Source organism: Eretmochelys imbricata, chromosome 19, assembly GCF_965152235.1.
Source record: "Eretmochelys imbricata isolate rEreImb1 chromosome 19, rEreImb1.hap1, whole genome shotgun sequence".
Classification (NCBI taxonomy): Eukaryota; Metazoa; Chordata; order Testudines; family Cheloniidae; genus Eretmochelys; species Eretmochelys imbricata.
The window spans coordinates 8,524,461-8,540,913 of NC_135590.1; the positions used below are offsets into that span (position 1 = coordinate 8,524,461).

At 41.5% G+C, this 16,453-nt stretch overlaps 1 protein-coding gene across 4 annotated transcripts in view; it reads left to right on the forward strand.

Moving 5' to 3' along the window:
* The window catches only part of RCAN3 (RCAN family member 3), an 80,922-nt gene that overhangs the window by 23,431 nt on the left and 41,038 nt on the right, over positions 1-16,453 (forward strand). For 3 of the 4 annotated variants that reach the window (XM_077838022.1, XM_077838023.1, XM_077838024.1), the window contains exons 5-6: positions 799-986; positions 10,647-10,794. In XM_077838022.1, the coding sequence (XP_077694148.1) occupies positions 799-986; positions 10,647-10,794 (336 nt within the window). Of the gene's footprint in view, positions 1-798; positions 5,676-5,742; positions 6,988-10,646; positions 10,795-16,453 lie in introns of those variants that run through there. The other variant, XR_013348430.1, reaches the window with a different exon arrangement.

The following is a 16,453-nucleotide window of genomic DNA, read 5'->3' on the forward strand; positions in this document are numbered from 1 at the left end:
CTTGCCATTTCTTTCCCCTGACAACGGAAACTCCAATTTCTCAGTGCATGGTGTGACATGCTTTGTTACTGACTTGATGTGTTACTTTGGTCAAAAATCCCTTTCCCTCACTAGAACTCTGTTTGTTCATTTGTAAAATGCATAAAGTAGTAACACGACTTACTTGAGGGGGAGACTTAATGTTTGCAAAGCTCTTTTTAGATCCTCTGAAAGGTGTGGTAGACGTGCATAGTGTAAATGATATTGCTTCAGTTTTGTATGCAAATTAAGACAAATATAGCTATAAACCCTTTAACGATGCACGTAAATTTGTTTCCATCTCTCCCTCCAAAATATCAATTAAGTGTTATTAGTGTGCAGAGAGCACAATTTACCAAATATGGTGGCAATGTATTTCAAAACATGTAAGCAGCGCTAGTCAAATCAAGTATGAAAGTGGACTAAACTAAAGATGAAAAGGAATTAAAATGAATCTTTAGGTTTTTAGTACATCATTTACTGTGAATAATAATGGAAACATGTTTTGAAATAAAAATAGTTCAGTGATTATTTTTTTATTTCCTGTGGGATGGTGTTATAGGTTGCAGAGTAACAGCCGTGTTAGTCTGTATTCGCAAAAAGAAAAGGAGTACTTGTGGCACCTTAGAGACTAACCAATTTATTTGAGCATAAGCTTTCGTGAGCTACAGCTCACTTCATTGGAGATATATATATAGGTTATATAGGTTATAGGTTGGTTACTTTGAGTTTAACTGTCGGACCTTTTCGCTTGCTTTTTCTTTGTGTTGTACTCTATAGGGGAGAAATACGAGCTTCATGCAGGAACGGAGTCTACTCCTAGTGTAGTCGTTCACATTTGTGAAAGTGAAACGGAGGAGGAGGAGGAGATGAAAAATCCCAAACAGAAAATCCTGCAGACAAGGCGCCCAGATCCTAACAATCCAACAATACTAAATGAATCTAAAACATTTGATTGTACACAGGAGGTAGGGGGTACCATGCACTGCTAAGTCTTGTGATGCTGTAAACAATATCTATATGAGGATATTAAATTAATACATGTATTGATGTCTGCATTGCTGCATTATATATGGCAGCGGGAGATTTTACTTGTAGTTGTCTCTCATGTTCAAGTTCTTAGATGCCAATATTCTAAACAGCACTTTAATATTAAAGGACTAACCCCCCAAATGTAGCAAATCCACCAGATTTAAAATAATGGCAAAGCAAGAGTTTGGGGTTTTTTTGAAGATATGTTACCATTTTCTTGATATTGTATAGCACGATGTACCAAATGCTAAAACAATATCTTATCAGTACCAGCTATAATGTTGGTTACAAAATAGTTTCTTCTGTAACAGTCAAATGTGGTATTTTTTGTGCTGGTACAACAGCTTCTAATTAATATATTGATTAAATATAAGTGTAATATACAGTGTACACTAAAATTCCTACACAGATTGGCCCATTTTTGAACATGTTCTGGTTACTTTTCTCAGAAATGCCAAATACTTTTTATTTTAAAGGTACCTTTATGATTTGACATGAGGCACAAATACATGTGCAGAATTAAATAAGTTGTAGTTGGCAGAACTGCAATTAGGAAAAAAAATAAAGAGGGAAAACCACAGACCACTTAGGAGGCAGATGGAGTTTGCCTCTAAAATATTATGCTGCTGTAGGGTGGTGTTACACTGATAGGTACAATTGTTCGCATTGACAGTTGATTAAAATAAAAACGGACTTACAGTATGTTGCGTGAAACATGGTTTTGCCTATAGAATGTTAAGCCTCCAGCCCTCTCTAACAATACTGTAATGTCCCCCTGTCGTGGAGATGGCCTACATAATATGTAAAGTGAATAATCATTAGATTATGATTGTGATGTTAGAGGATAAGAGGTCCAGGGTTAGTTTTTAACTTTTGCTCCTAAACTTTTACAGTTTGCTTCCTTTTTTTAAGACAATCAGTTGCTAGATTGGTTCAGCTAATCTCCACTCTGTTTTTACCCAGGTTGCACTCCTGATTTACTGTTCTGATTAAAAACATGGTATTTTTCATGGCATCCTGTATGGCTGATAGCATATCTGCAACTTCTGAAATAGGAAGCACCTTTTGAAATATACATTTGTGGTTTTGTGAATTTCTGTGTTAAGTGTTTTAGTAGGAGGAAATATGCCTCAGTATAGTGGCACATGCTCCTATGGTTTTATGCTATTTTATAAGCAACCTTTTTTAGCCTACACAGATTTTTTTCTATAAAAAATAGTTAAGAAATTCTTCGTGAACAAACTAGGCTGTTTAGGTTCATATTTGATTCTGTACATAAATCACTCTGAAATTGGCCTTTACCCAAATCATGATACTGTTTTTTAATTATGTATAAAGTGTTTATTGAACTCTCAAAAGCATTTTGACTTGGTTGACAGCAAGAGAGTGCATTAATGGTGATAAATTCAAACAGGCACAGTAGATATGACTTCAGTATTGTGTCAGCTATTGATTCTTTCCTGCCATCAACTTCAAGTTGCAAGATGGGATCCTGCAGGCAGGTCCTCGTTTTGGAGACAGGAATAGTATACATTTGAGTTGCGGGGTGGGGGGGAAGTAAGAAAAATCTTTCCTCTTATGTGTCTTGCCTGTATTGACATAACATTTATGTAGCTCTTTATTATCAAGCCATTCAAAGCCTATCTTACCTTTTTCACTGTTCCCCACCTCCAGTTGCAAACTTATATTGTCAGTAGGGACTTGTGCATTGTAAAATGCTAGAAATCAATTTGGGATTTTCTGTAATGTTACATTTTTGTTAGTTGTTCATTCACCCCCTAGTAAATGTTGTTATAAAGTGGAAAAACTTCAGGAATGCCGTCTTATTAGGCAAATGATCAAGTCAGTAATGCTATTGTGAAAGTAGCTTGTGTGAAATGTATGACGTGCATTCCAGCATAAAAGATCCATGGTGTAAAAAAAGACATGGAATAAAAATAACAGTGCCATTCAATGTTTTCCATTAACTGTATCAAGCTTGGGCCCATATGGAATATGTAATTTCTTTTTTGGAAGCTGGGCATCCTAACAAAATCTGTATGCTTGCAAGTTGAACGAATCGTCAACACCGAGGGTTTCTGGTTTGTGTTGGTCTTCGTTCAGATTTGTGGTGTTTGTGTATAAGCAAATTAGGAGTAAGACAACGTTTGTGTGGCTTAAAAATACTGCCTTGAATTAAATATAAAAATTGCCCATGCATGTCCACGCTCTGAATGCTTGGCTTTGAACTGCTAGTGCCTACCTTGAGCTAATTTCAGCACTGCAAAAACTGTTGATTTTCAACATGTTTTGTAAGAACTAACTGTTCTCATGTTGTTTTTGTTTTGGTGAGGTTATATCATTTTATCCTAAAACTGGAAAATGCCAATATCCCAGTCCCTTATTGTAGCTGATCAGAACATTCACCTTGGAAAGTTTTGGGTGGGAGGGTCGTTTTGTTTTTCTTCTTACTAAACTCAGTTTCTCCAACTCAGTTGGTCGGGCAAGTTTTATTTGCAGCAAAATACCAGATACTTTTTCCTCCACTACAGAAAAAGTCCAGCCTTTATTACCGCCATTGGGGAATATAAGTTATTCTTTAGATAACTGGAGTGAGGAAAAGACCTTGGTGCAAGAGATGAAAGAATATTTTTGATCAAGTAAACCAAGATGTTCTTAAGCAGTCTCTGTTGAAATACATGTCTGGTATGTAACGGATGCTGCACTGGCATTGGTTGACATTTGCTTGATCAATAAATCCATCTTATCAAGCCCTTGAGCATACAGCCAATATGGGTCAATCATTTGGCCCTGAGGATCTGCCGGTAACCTCTATGTCCCATATATCAGATCTACCTTGAAAAGATTTGAGGTGCATGCTAAACAGCCAAATTCATCTCTGGTATAATTCTTACTAGTCAGTGGTGTTTCACCAGGAATTAACTTGACCCCTTCTTCCTACCTTGAATGTTATTCTGATCAGTGGTATAAGAGTAGTGTGAATTTTTACTGGGAGTTCTTTTAAAACATAATTATTTGAACTTCTATGAAAGTAAAAGGGTTGTCGACCCAAAAGTTCTGGGTATCTTTGAGAAATAAAATTAAACAGCAAATTACCCTCAACAGCCAACAGAACTAAACCTCCTACAAAATTCTTCTTCCCCCCCCCGCCCCTCCCCAAGATCTAATCTCTATCAAGCCCCCCCACTTTGCAGCACCCTGTACAAATAGATGAGCCTTTGCAGCATTTTAGTTGAATTATATCTCTTTGTGACTTATGGGATGTTTATACTGAGCAGTCAGCAGACCAAATTAATAGGAAAACAGCCCCTTCTTTGGGAATGTGGAATGAGGCTCTTTCACATTGCTTTGTTCATCTTTGCCATGTAATCCTAAAAAAAGGAAGGTATCTGACTTCATGATGCCCGTGGCAACATGCTTAATTTAAATCATATTGACTACTCTAGTTTGTAGCCAGACTGACTGCTCAGCCTGAAAATAAGCTACAAAGATGACAGAACTGTCTCACAAGATGACACATGGTTGGAGAAGACCAGTTAGGTGAGATACTCAGCTGGTGTAAATCAGCACAGCTCAGTTGAGGACAATGGAGCTGTGGCATTAGCTGAGTATCTCGCCCATCTGCTGAACGATCAAAGTTTTAAGAAAGTAATGAGTTTTCAAAACTATTTCCAAAAGCAAATACTAGAAAGCACACTTGTTGCTGGTGCTTCAGCGCTATGTGAAAGGTTCATTGAAGAGATGAGAAGAGCTATAGTTTCCCAGTTTGGATAATTCACTTCTCCCCTGGCTCAGATGATGGTAACTAATTAGTTGCAGCCTGTGTAACTCATGTAATGAAGTAATCCTCTTTCTCCTTCTCTCAAGATATTGGGTCTCCCTTTGTGAATCCTCTTTTTGGAATTAAAACAGACTACATATGATTTGTAAGAGGCAATGCAAGAGAAGTAGATGGACAGTATTTACGGGCCTGTTCTCCCATTTGTTTTGGTGGGAGGCTACGCAATTAGAGAACTCGCCCAAAATGGTGATTTTTTTTTTTTTTTAAACCGTGCAACTACAAGGTAGGAAGTTTGAATCCATGTGAGGTTCCAGTGTCTCAGTCTGTCCTCTGTCTTCGTATTTTTATGGCTCTCCTCTTCACCATATCTGAGCACCTTGCACTCGTTAATGGATGTTATCCCTGATGAGGTAAGGAAGTACTGTTATCCCCATTTTACAGATGCAAGAGCTGAGGCACAGGGAGGATGGTGTCTTGCCAAAGGTAACATAAGCCATGTGTGGCTGAGCTAGGAATTGAACTCTGGGCTTCTGAGTCCAGTGCCCTGTCTGCTAATCATCCTTCCTAGGCTTGAGCCAATCACTCTTTGGGTTGACAAACTCCCTGCTCCTGTATGTTGGGGATACTAGATTTTTTTGGTGGAGTTTCAGCTTTCGCTCACAATTGAGACAGTCAGTTTTCCCTCCATCCAATAGAAATTGCCATTTCACCTACCTGATCTTTCCCTTAGCCCATATTTTGCTTTACTTAATCACTAAGGGCTTGTCTACACTGCGAAGTTGTCAACAAAACTTTTGTCTTTCACAGGTACTTCAAAAAGCGCTCCCCCCCAAAAAAGACAAAAGTTTTGCCAATGCAAGTGGCAGTGTGAACACAGCTTTGTCGGCAGAAGCACTCTTCTGCCGACAAAGCTAATGCTGCTCGCGGTACTGGAAGTATTTTGTCGGCAAAAGTGCCGACAAAGTACCAGAAAAGAACGTTTACACACACTGACTTTTAGCGACAAGGCTGTGTGAACATAGTCTTGTCACTAAAAGCTACTAAAAGTAGACAAGCCCTAAGATGGGTTTTACTTTCTCATAGTGCAGTTCCCTGCCAGCAGTTGTTCATTTTACAGGTGCTGAATTCTTTTCTCAAATTGGGAACTGAACATCAGATGTATATTCACACACAAGAAAATTGCAGTGGTTGTAAGTGTGGAAATTTGTGTATCAGAGCACTTTTGTGTGCCTAAAAACAAGGTTCTGCAGGCCAGTTGCCATCACATACAGTACTTGCATGGTTTCTGATATGTACCTCCTTAGACATGATATAGTGTTCTTTTTTTTATCTCCTGGACTTCATAATGTCTTCTTTGGAAATGTACATTTTTTACTGGAGGGTTCTGTGTCTATCACTGTTTAAAATGTTGACTTTGAACAGATCTGGACTTTAGAGAACTGATCTATTAATTTCCATTAAACCACTACTTTTTAACACCTAAACATTGCACAATTAAAGGATTACATTTGAGAAGCAAGATGAATGCATCAGTTGAGAACAATGGTGTCTGTCGTCCTACTTGATTTCTATCTCTCACTCTTGCTGCTACTTTGCGTGAAGTGTTATAGTTCCAGGAAGTATTCAAGTAAATTCCAGCTGTTGATCACATGACAGCTTGTTCCATAGACATATGTTTCTCTTGCACATGTGATTTCTGTACTGTTTGGTCTTTGGCTAAATCTTCCATCACTTTCATGTCAGTATGTGACCGTTTAATTCAATAACATTCTTTAGGAATTGAGAGTACAGTCAGTTTTTCCTAGGTGCAGTTTTTGCCTGGTCTGTCCTGTATTTTAGACGTACATTACCATTTTTGTCCAGCTGTCGATACGTGGTATGTCTGTGTGCTCGAGATGAACTATGATAACATGCACTCCATATTATATTGTACCTGATGTGACAATCCAAGCTGTAGTCCTCGTAGACTGGCTAACTATGACCATGCTATGGTTGCTCTGACAACAAAGTCTATAATGTTCTGTAAAGATGGCAAAGCAGAATGTGTGGTTTGGGTTTTTTTTGTTTGTTTGTTTTTGAAGCTCTTGTGACTCCTGGTAAGTTTTGTTTTTCAAAACTAAGAAATAAAATTAGTTTATTTTTGTTTTTTAAACTCATTGGAGGAGACTTCTTTCTACTTCGTGTATGTGTGATGTCAGTGTATCCCCTGCATCAGACTACCCTGGGGTTAATATTACTGTTTCGATATTGTGGTGCCAAATAAGCGCCTCTCCTGGACTGTACAAGTGGGAATGGCTAGCCTCTGTTTTAGCTGTTGAGAGAGGGAGGATGGTCCAGTGGTTAGTGCACTAACCTATTTGGAAGACCTGGGTTGATGTGCCTGCGCTGTCATGTATGACCTGGGGCATGGCACTTAGCCTCCCATAGCCTTGTCTGTAAAATGGGCATCAGAGCAGACATTCAAAGTCGTGTGGGGCTCAGAACTATGTAGTAGGGGGGCCACATAAATATGATACAATATAGACCTTGGGATTTTGGAATGGTGTGTGGAGATTGTCAACCTTTTAATATATGGGAAAGGCACCTAAAGGTTTGGAGAGATGCATTTTAATGTCTACATAAATCCTAAATCAAACATACACAGATATAGATATTAAAGGGAACAGCTCTCGGATTCTAGGTGGGGCAGAGAAGGGTTATTAATTGTGCAGCTGAGGGGTGGAGTTAAAGTTGAAGGGGGAGGTTGGGGAATCATTATCTCTGGGTCAGGTGTGTGTTGATGGAGTGGGGTGGTTTTCTCATGTAGGATTGAAGGGGTATGTCAATAGGTTTTGCCTGGGGAATTTTGTGATCTGTGAATGTTTCTGTGTTCCTATGGGGTTGGAGAGACTACAGTGGGCTTTTCCTTGTCCTTTATACTAGCCTATGCCCTTCAGCCAAACCTTGTGGCATTGGAACTGGGATGGGTTGGGTGCCATCCCTTTTTTGGTGCATGTGAGATGCTCCAGGGAGAGTTGGGGAGTCATTGTCTTTTTTGTTTTTAATGGGGATGGAAATTATTGTCCTGTGGGGGTGGGATGCTCTCTGAGGAGGGAGAGATTGGGATGGATTGAGTAGGAAACACCCTATTTTTAACTTGAGGAGGAAAGGATTGGGATGGGATGGTGAAAATTCTAAGCAGAGGCAGCTTGAGTGAAGTAACCCACCATGTGCACAAAGCCAGTGCCCCAGGGTCTGCACTGTCTGCCCATTGGCTACTGGGTTAGAATTTAAAATGTTGGTTTTGATCTCTGAATCCCTAAATGCCCTGCAAGCTGTCTGCTTGAGAAATTGCCCCTCTCCCAGTGCCATGCTGTCTCCTCCCACCCCTAGGCTCGAGAGCCCAAGCTGTGGCATCTTGAGCCATTCTTTTTAGGTGACAAATCTGAAAACCTGTTCCAGATGGAGGTGCTAATAAAGGAGGTTTTAGAACAAGTTAATAAATTAAACAGTAATAAGTCACCAAGACCAGATGGTACTCACCCAAGAGTTCTGAAGGAACTCAGCCGTGAGATTGCAGAACTACTAACAGTGGTATGTAACCTATCGCTTAAATCAGCCTCTGTACCAGATGGCTGGAGGGGAGCTAATGTAATGCTCATTTTTAAAGAAAGCTCCAAAGGTGATCCTGGCAATTATCAAGCAGTAAGCCTAACTTCAGTACTGGGCAAATTGGTTGAAACTATAGTAAAGAACAGAATGATCAGACACCTAGATTAACATGATATGTTGGGGAAGAGTCAACATAGCTTTTGTAAAGGAAAATCATGCCTCACCAATCTATTAGAATTTGCTGAGGGGGTCAACGAGCATGTGGAGAAGGGTGATCCAGTGGATATAGTGCACTTGGACTTTCAGAAAACCTGTGCAAGGTCCTTCACCAAAGGCTCTTAAGCAAAGTAGGCAGAGGGAAGGTCCTGTCATGGATCAGTAACTGGTTAAAAGATAGGAAACGAAGATTAGGAAAATAAATGGCCAGTTTTCACATTGGAGAAAGGTAAAATAGAGTCCTCCAGGGATCTGTACTGGGACCAGTGCTGTTCATCGTATTCATAAATGATCTGGAAAAAGGGGTAAACTGTGAAGTGGCAAAACTTGCAGATGATACAAAATTACTCAAGATAGTTAAGTCCAAAGCTGACTGAAGAGTTACAAAGGGATCTCACAGAACTTGATGACTGGGCAACAAAATAGCAGATGAAATTCAATATTAAAATAAATGCAAAGTAATGCACATTGGACAACATAATCCCAACTATACATTCCAAATGATGGGGTTTAAATTAGCTGTTACTAAAGAAAGAGATCTTTGAGTCATCATAGATCTCTGAGATAGTTCATCTGTTCAATGTGCAGTGGCAGTCAAAAAGGCGAACAATGTTAGGAATTATTAGCAAAGGGATAGATAATAAGACAGAATATCATAATGCCACTCTGCAGTTGTGGTTGCCCCATCTCAAAAAAGATACTAAAATTGGAAAAAGTACAGACAGGCATATGAGGAGAAATTAAAAAGTGGGGCTGTTCAACTTAGACAAGAGATGACTAAGGGGGGATATGATTGAGGTTGATAAAATCATGAATGGTGTAGAGAAAGTAAATAAGGAAATTTTATTTAACCCTTCAGATAGCACACAAACTGGGGTCACCCAATGAAATTAACAGGCAGCAGGTTTAAAACAAACATAAGGCAGTAATTCTTCACACAACGCACAGTCATCCTGTGGAACTTGTTGCCAGGGGATGTTGTGAAGGCCAGAACTATAACGGTTCAAAAAAGAAGTAGATAAGTTCATGGAGGATAGATCCATCAATGGGTATGAGCCAAGTTGTTCAGGGATGCACCCCCATGCTCTGGGTGTCCCTAAACCTCTGACTGCTGGAAGCTGGGACTGGACAACAGGTTAGATCACTCGATAAATTGCCCTGTTCTGTTCATTCCCTCTGAAGCATCTGGCACCCACCACTGTTGGAAGACAGGGTACTGGGCTAGTTGCACCATTGGTCTGACCCAGTATGGCCGTTCTTGTGCTCCTAACATCAAAGCAGCATCTGTGCGGCTACTTTGAGCATGCTGGCACAAGCCCACTAACACACGTCTGTGGACCCAGGATGGGAGACTTATGTGGCAACTTTAACTCTCTCTGAGTGTAGATCAGGGATATGAATGAGTACGAAAATTGATCTACCCTTTCCCCTGAGATTAGTCTCTCTAAAAAGGGCTAAACCAGGGCATGGGGCTTTCCCCTATGGTGTGTCAGCTTTATGCAGGAGGAATCCTTCAGTTCCTAGTGCAGAAAATCTAGAAAATGAAAAATGTGCACCCCATCTCCCCCATTCACGCACCCAGTGTCAAATTCCATTTGCTGGCTAAGAAAAGGTGCAAAATAAACCCCACACGGCTGTTTTTTTGCCCTGAGATCAGAAAGGACTGATTTACTCTGCCAGGTAAAGGGATGACTCGTCATGGCCCCTCAGCACACAATGTGATGATGTCCCCAGGAAATGAGTCTGTTAAAGTGGACAGGTGTAACCTAGGTTTCATGTTTACTATGTTCATAGCAAGCAAAGCCAAATTAATTGTAGACGTACAGCAATTAAAATTGTGCACTTCACCCTCATTTTTGACACTGTGGTTGTTGAATCGTTGTTAATACAAAATGATTCTCCTGCTAGTCCAGGACTACTTAGGGTTTCCAGAGCTTTTTCTCACCAACTAACTCGAGAACAGACAAACACTTTGCTGCACACCTGGCTCTGTCTCTATCTTTTTCAGACATTTGGTATAATTTTATCCATGATCAGCTCTGCGGACAACATCAACGTTTGGAGTAGTAACTACCATAAAGAAGGATGGAACCGACTTGCAAAGGGAGCTGGAAAGATTAGAGCTGTGGATGAGAGGAGAATCGGTCCTAATAAAAGTAGGTCCTACACCAGGGGAAAATACAGCACAGAAACAAAGCCGGGGGGGGGGGGGGGGGAGTGTATAATCAAGGAGCTGCATCACTTTCAAATATTACATTAAAATCGTGTAACACAAACTGAGCTCTCTTGTAGCTGCAAGAAAAGGGTAAAATCGGGATTGGGAGGATCTCTGTATTAAATGAGAACTAAGGGCCACAGTGTTAAATGTTTGGTTAGATATCGTAACCGGGTGACTGTTCATAAGGTCTTGTAGACATACGCTAAGCACAGGCACCTCAAGATGCTGAAGGAGGAACTAGGGACTGGGAGTCTGGACTAGAGAAGGTTCTGCAGGGAAATCCTTGGAAGAATCAGACTCAGGAAGGAAGTGTGGGTTGAGTTTTCTTTTGTTACTCTTTGGGTAACCAATAAAAAGCCTCTCAAAGGCACAAAGGACAGCTAGGCTCCTAACTCCCATTGACTTTCAGTGGGAGTTTGGCACTCATTTAGATTAAGGTATTTGTAACCGAACATGGTATTGTGCTTAGCACAATGGGCCCCTGATTTCAATTGGCTCCTCGGTGCTACCATAATACAGATTAATAACAATAAATTGCCTGTGAAATTCTTCCCCAAAGCCAAACCCCAGGAAGGGTGTGTGTTTGGGACTTTGCATAGGGTGTGCATAAGAAAAGGCTAATGGTACTTACCTCTTTTGTAAAGCACTTTGAGATCTACAGGTGAAAGTTCTACATAAAAGCTAGGGGTCATTACACACTCTTCAAAGCATGTTGAGAACTTCACTTACTTACAGTGTATATATCTTAATAGAAACATTATGAAAATGTAATCATCCACACACAGATGGGCAGAAAATTTGATTTACTGCAAGAATTGTCAGTGTGAGAGGCAAGGTGGGTGAGGTAATATCTTTTAGGGGACCAACTTCTGTTGGTGGAAGGGACAAGCTTTTGAGCTTCACAGAGCTCTTCCTCAGATCTGGGGAAGGTAAGACTATCCAAGCTAAATACGAGGTGGGAGTGGTTTACATATTATAGGAGACCAGGTACAATGAAGTGGGCAATTAACACCTTTCTTTCCCCTAGAACTGAAGTATGAATTGCCCACTTCAATTGAATTGCCCACTTAAGTGGTCTCCTACAACATGTGTGAACCCTTTCTGCCTAACAATTTGTCCCACCTTGTATTTAGCTGGCATGTTCTGGATACCCTACCTTCCGCAGACCTGAGGAAGAGCTCTGTGAAGCTCTAAAGCTTGTTCCTTCCACCAACAGAAGTGGGCCCAGTAAAAGATACTACCTCACCCGCCTTGTCTCTCTCAGCCTGGGACCAACACAGCTTCAACATCACTGCAAACACTAATGGGCAGTGAAACATAAGCCAGTAACAGAATTTGGGCCCACACCCTCCTCCCACACTCAGTCACCAGGCTAGACATGTGTTTCCCTGTTAGCATATTGAGAGGCTGAATTCTTGAGTCTGAGCATTTCTGTAGTCCATTCCTTTTTGGAAACATTTTGCACTGGTATGTGTACTAACTACTGGATGATGCTGCCTTCTTAATTTAAAAAGGAGTACTTGTGGCACCTTAGAGACTAACAAATTTATTTGAGCATAAGCTTTCATGAGCTACAGCTCACTAAAGCTTATGCTCAAATAAATTTGTTAGTCTCTAAGGTGCCACAAGTATTCCTTTTCTTTTTGCGAATACAGACTAACACGGCTGCTACTCTGAAACCTTCTTAATTTAACTATTTAGTAAATCAAGGAAAGCTTGGAAAGTAAGGAAGGGTTTCTATATTAAATTAGCCAGCAGAAGGAGCCTGTAAATCTCTGTGAATGAACATTGAAATAATTAGTTTATTATTTTAAAGTCTACAGAAACTGCATTCCTTTTGGTCACATGAAGTTCTACTTTATCTGTTTTGCTCGGGTCCCAGCTTGGATTGCAGCTCTGTGGTACTAGGTGCAGTACAAACCATAGGCACCGACTCCGTGGGTCTCCGGGGCTGGAGCACCCATGGGGAAAAATTGGTGGGTGCTCTGCACCCACCGGCATCTCCCCGCCTTGCCCTGCCCCAGCTCACTTCCGCCTCCTCCCCTGAGCGCACTGCGTCCCTACTTCTCCCCGTAGCTCCCAGCGCTTGCCGCCTCAAAACAGCTGTTTCGCGGTGGCAAGGGTTGGGAGGGAGGGGGAGGAGGGGGTACAGGGCGAGCTCTGGGAAGACGCAGGGCCGGGGTGGGGATTTGGGAAAGGAGTCCAATAGGGGTAGGGAAGGGGTGGAGTTGGGGCGGGGACTTTGGGGAAGGGGTTGGAATGGGGGTGGGGCAGGGGTGGAGGCGGGGCGGGGCCGGGGTGAGCACCCACTGGAGCCGGGAAAAGTTGGTGCCTATGGTACAAACATAAGGAGACAAATCCCTACCCCCAAGATTTTACAGTCTGAAGACAGGCTTGTCAGAGGAACTGAGGGGGGTTGGGTGCCCTGCTCCAACTGAAATTCAGGCTCCTTTTTCAAAATACCAACATAAATAGGCAAGATGGACAATGAGTGACAGGGGACGCAGGTGCACAAAGCGGGAAAGTGACTTGTCCAGGATCACACAGTTGGTCAGTAACAGCAAGATAGAGAACCCAAGTCTCCTGACCCCTAGTCCCGTTCCCTACCTCTAGGGCACCCTACCTCCCTTGTAGCCTAGTGAAATTCAGACTTCCTGAACAAAAACATGAACTATAGTTAATTAATGAGCATCAATTTCCCCCCTACTTTTTGATCCTCATTTTCTCTCTTAATTAGAGCCCCTGCTAATATATTTGAATGGTTTCAGAGTAACAGCCATGTTAGTCTGTATTCGCAAAAAGAAAAGGAGGACTTGTGGCACCTTAGAGACTAACCAATTTATTTGAGCATAAGCTTTCGTGAGCTACAGCTCACTTCATCGGATGCATACTGTGGAAAGTGTAGAAGATCTTTTTATACACACACAGCATGAAAAAATACCTCCCCCCACTCCACTCTTCTGCTGGTAATAGCTTATCTAAAGTAATGTAACAATTGTAAGGAGAGTGATCTCTTTAGATAAGCTATTACCAGCAGAAGAGTGGAGTGGGGGGAGGTATTTTTTCATGCTTTGTGTGTATAAAAAGATCTTCTACACTTTCCACAGTATGCATCCGATGAAGTGAGCTGTAGCTCACGAAAGCTTATGCTCAAATAAATTGGTTAGTCTCTAAGATGCCACAAGTACTCCTTATATTAGAATGGGTGTTTTTTTAGAATGAATGGGTCTGCAGATAAACACCTTTCTTATGTCTGGTTTCAGAGTAACAGCTGTGTTAGTCTGTATTCGCAAAAAGAAAAGGAGTACGTGTGGCACCTTAGAGACTAACCAATTTATTTGAGCATAAGCTTTCGTGAGCTACAGCTCACTTCATCGGATGCATACTGTGGAAAGTGTAGAAGATCTTTTATACACACAAAGCATGAAAAAATACCTTCCCCTCCCCCCACTCTCCTGCTGGCAATAGCTTATCTAAAGTGATCACTCTCCTTACAATGTGTATAATAATCAAGTTGGGCCATTTCCAAATCCTGGATTTGTGCTGGAAATGGCCCAACTTGATTACCATACACATTGTAAGGAGAGTGATCACTTTAGATAAGCTATTGCCAGCAGGAGAGTGGGGTGAGGGGAAGGTATTTTTTCATGCTTTGTGTGTATAAAAGATCTTCTACACTTTCCACAGTATGCATCCGATGAAGTGAGCTGTAGCTCACGAAAGCTTATGCTCAAATAAATTGGTTAGTCTCTAAGGTGCCACAAGTACTCCTTTTCTTTTTTCTTATGTCTGTGTTGTCAGAAAACTAGCAATTCTCTTGAGGAATTTTCTCCCTCTTAAAGAGCTGACAAATATTTACCACCATCTGTCCAGTTTAACAAAGTGTATACCCTGGGAAGAGGGAGACTTCAAGAAAAAGTAAGTGCTGGCTTGTTTTAAGAACTTCTAAACACGGATTCTGGCTTCATGAACCTGTTGCTGCTGTTGGTGGTTCAATTTCTCGCTTCTCACTGAGCAATCTCCTGCGAAAAGGCCTCAAGCATAAAATGTCCCCACTTAATTTATTCCCAGGAAGGGAATGAATATTCCATATACCTTTTCAATGGGCTGGTGCCTCTCTGCACATGTTGGGAGCTGCATTATCTTTCACTCTCTTCTGCTTATCTGGGTTTTGTTGCTCGGATCATTTAGTGTCTTGAAAAAATATATTTGAGGGTTTAGTGCTCCTGTGTGGTTTTTTATGTGGAAAGGACCATAAGCAAACAGCCCCCATTCCCTTGGGGAAAATGCAGAAGTACTTGCCTTTGCTAATCTGAATAGGAGAGATGCACACCTAGGTGTATCTGTGACTCTGCTTCTATGTGGGCTTTTATAGCACCTGTATAATTCTCCCACTTCTCCATTTTGAGCACTTGAAGGCCAGCGCTGATGGGGAGCTGAGCACCCTCAACTAAACTTGATGGGGACATGGAATTCCAGGGGAGTTGAGGAGCCCCTAGGACCTTATGGGATTGGACTCTTAAACAGCTACTTCCCTGCTCTTTCCCATTTTTTCCTTATTTTTTAAATTGATTGCTGTTTAAGGAATTGTATTGGCTTTGAACTGTATGTAATGATCAGTGGGTCAGAGAAGTGTCCAGAGCGGAGAGAGCACCCTGGAGTGGGGACACCCTAGCCGCTGTCCTAAGTGACCTAAGTGGTTTAAAACAAAGAAAAGGAATTATTTTTTCACACAACGCACAGTCAACCTGTGGAACTCCTTGCCAGAGGATGTTGTGAAGGCCAAGACTATAACAGAGTTCAAAGAAGAACTAGATAAGTTTATGGACAATAGGTCCATCAATGGCTATTAGCCAGGATGGGCAGGGTTGGTGACCCTAGCCTCTATCTTGTGTGTAAACTCAGAAGTGGATGCCAATGCATTAGCTAATAATAGAAGTTTAAGGCCTATGGCAAGTCTGACCCTCTGTAGACACTCTCTGCACAGACTTTCATTGAAGCCAGTGAGAGCTTTGTAAGTGGAGTTCTTGCAGAATTGGCTCTATTTTATATGGTATCTTTCACACACGCTCTAGTTCAAAGTGCTTTGTGGAGTTAAATAATGTGGAAGGACATAGATGAGTCATACACATAAAACAAGAGGAGATTTTTTTTACCTGGAAAGGAAACAATGTGATTCTGTCACTACCCGTGTACCTGCTGCAGAGAAAGAAGACATGTGTTGGGAGTCAGAGGGGGGCAATAGGAATCTGGAGCTCTGGGATCTGTTCCAAAGTCTGAGTCTGATTCACGGTGTGACTTTGAGCAAGGAACGTAGTAACCTCAGGCCTCATTTTCTTCATGTGGAAAATTGGTTTAATATCTAATTCTGTAGGCCTCACCCCCCTCACCCCCCGCCCAAAAACCCCAACTGATCCAGTTTTGCAGGACTTCTCTTTAGTACACCAAAGGGTGCAGGTGCTTTGAGCTAGTGGACAAAGGAATCAGGGACCATGGATTCACCAAGTAATTTCTCAAAGCAACAGCACAGCCCTGTGAGGCATCCACAGTTCCTAGTCAGTCCGATCCTGATTGTCGAGGGCCTCACGGGCTGTAGG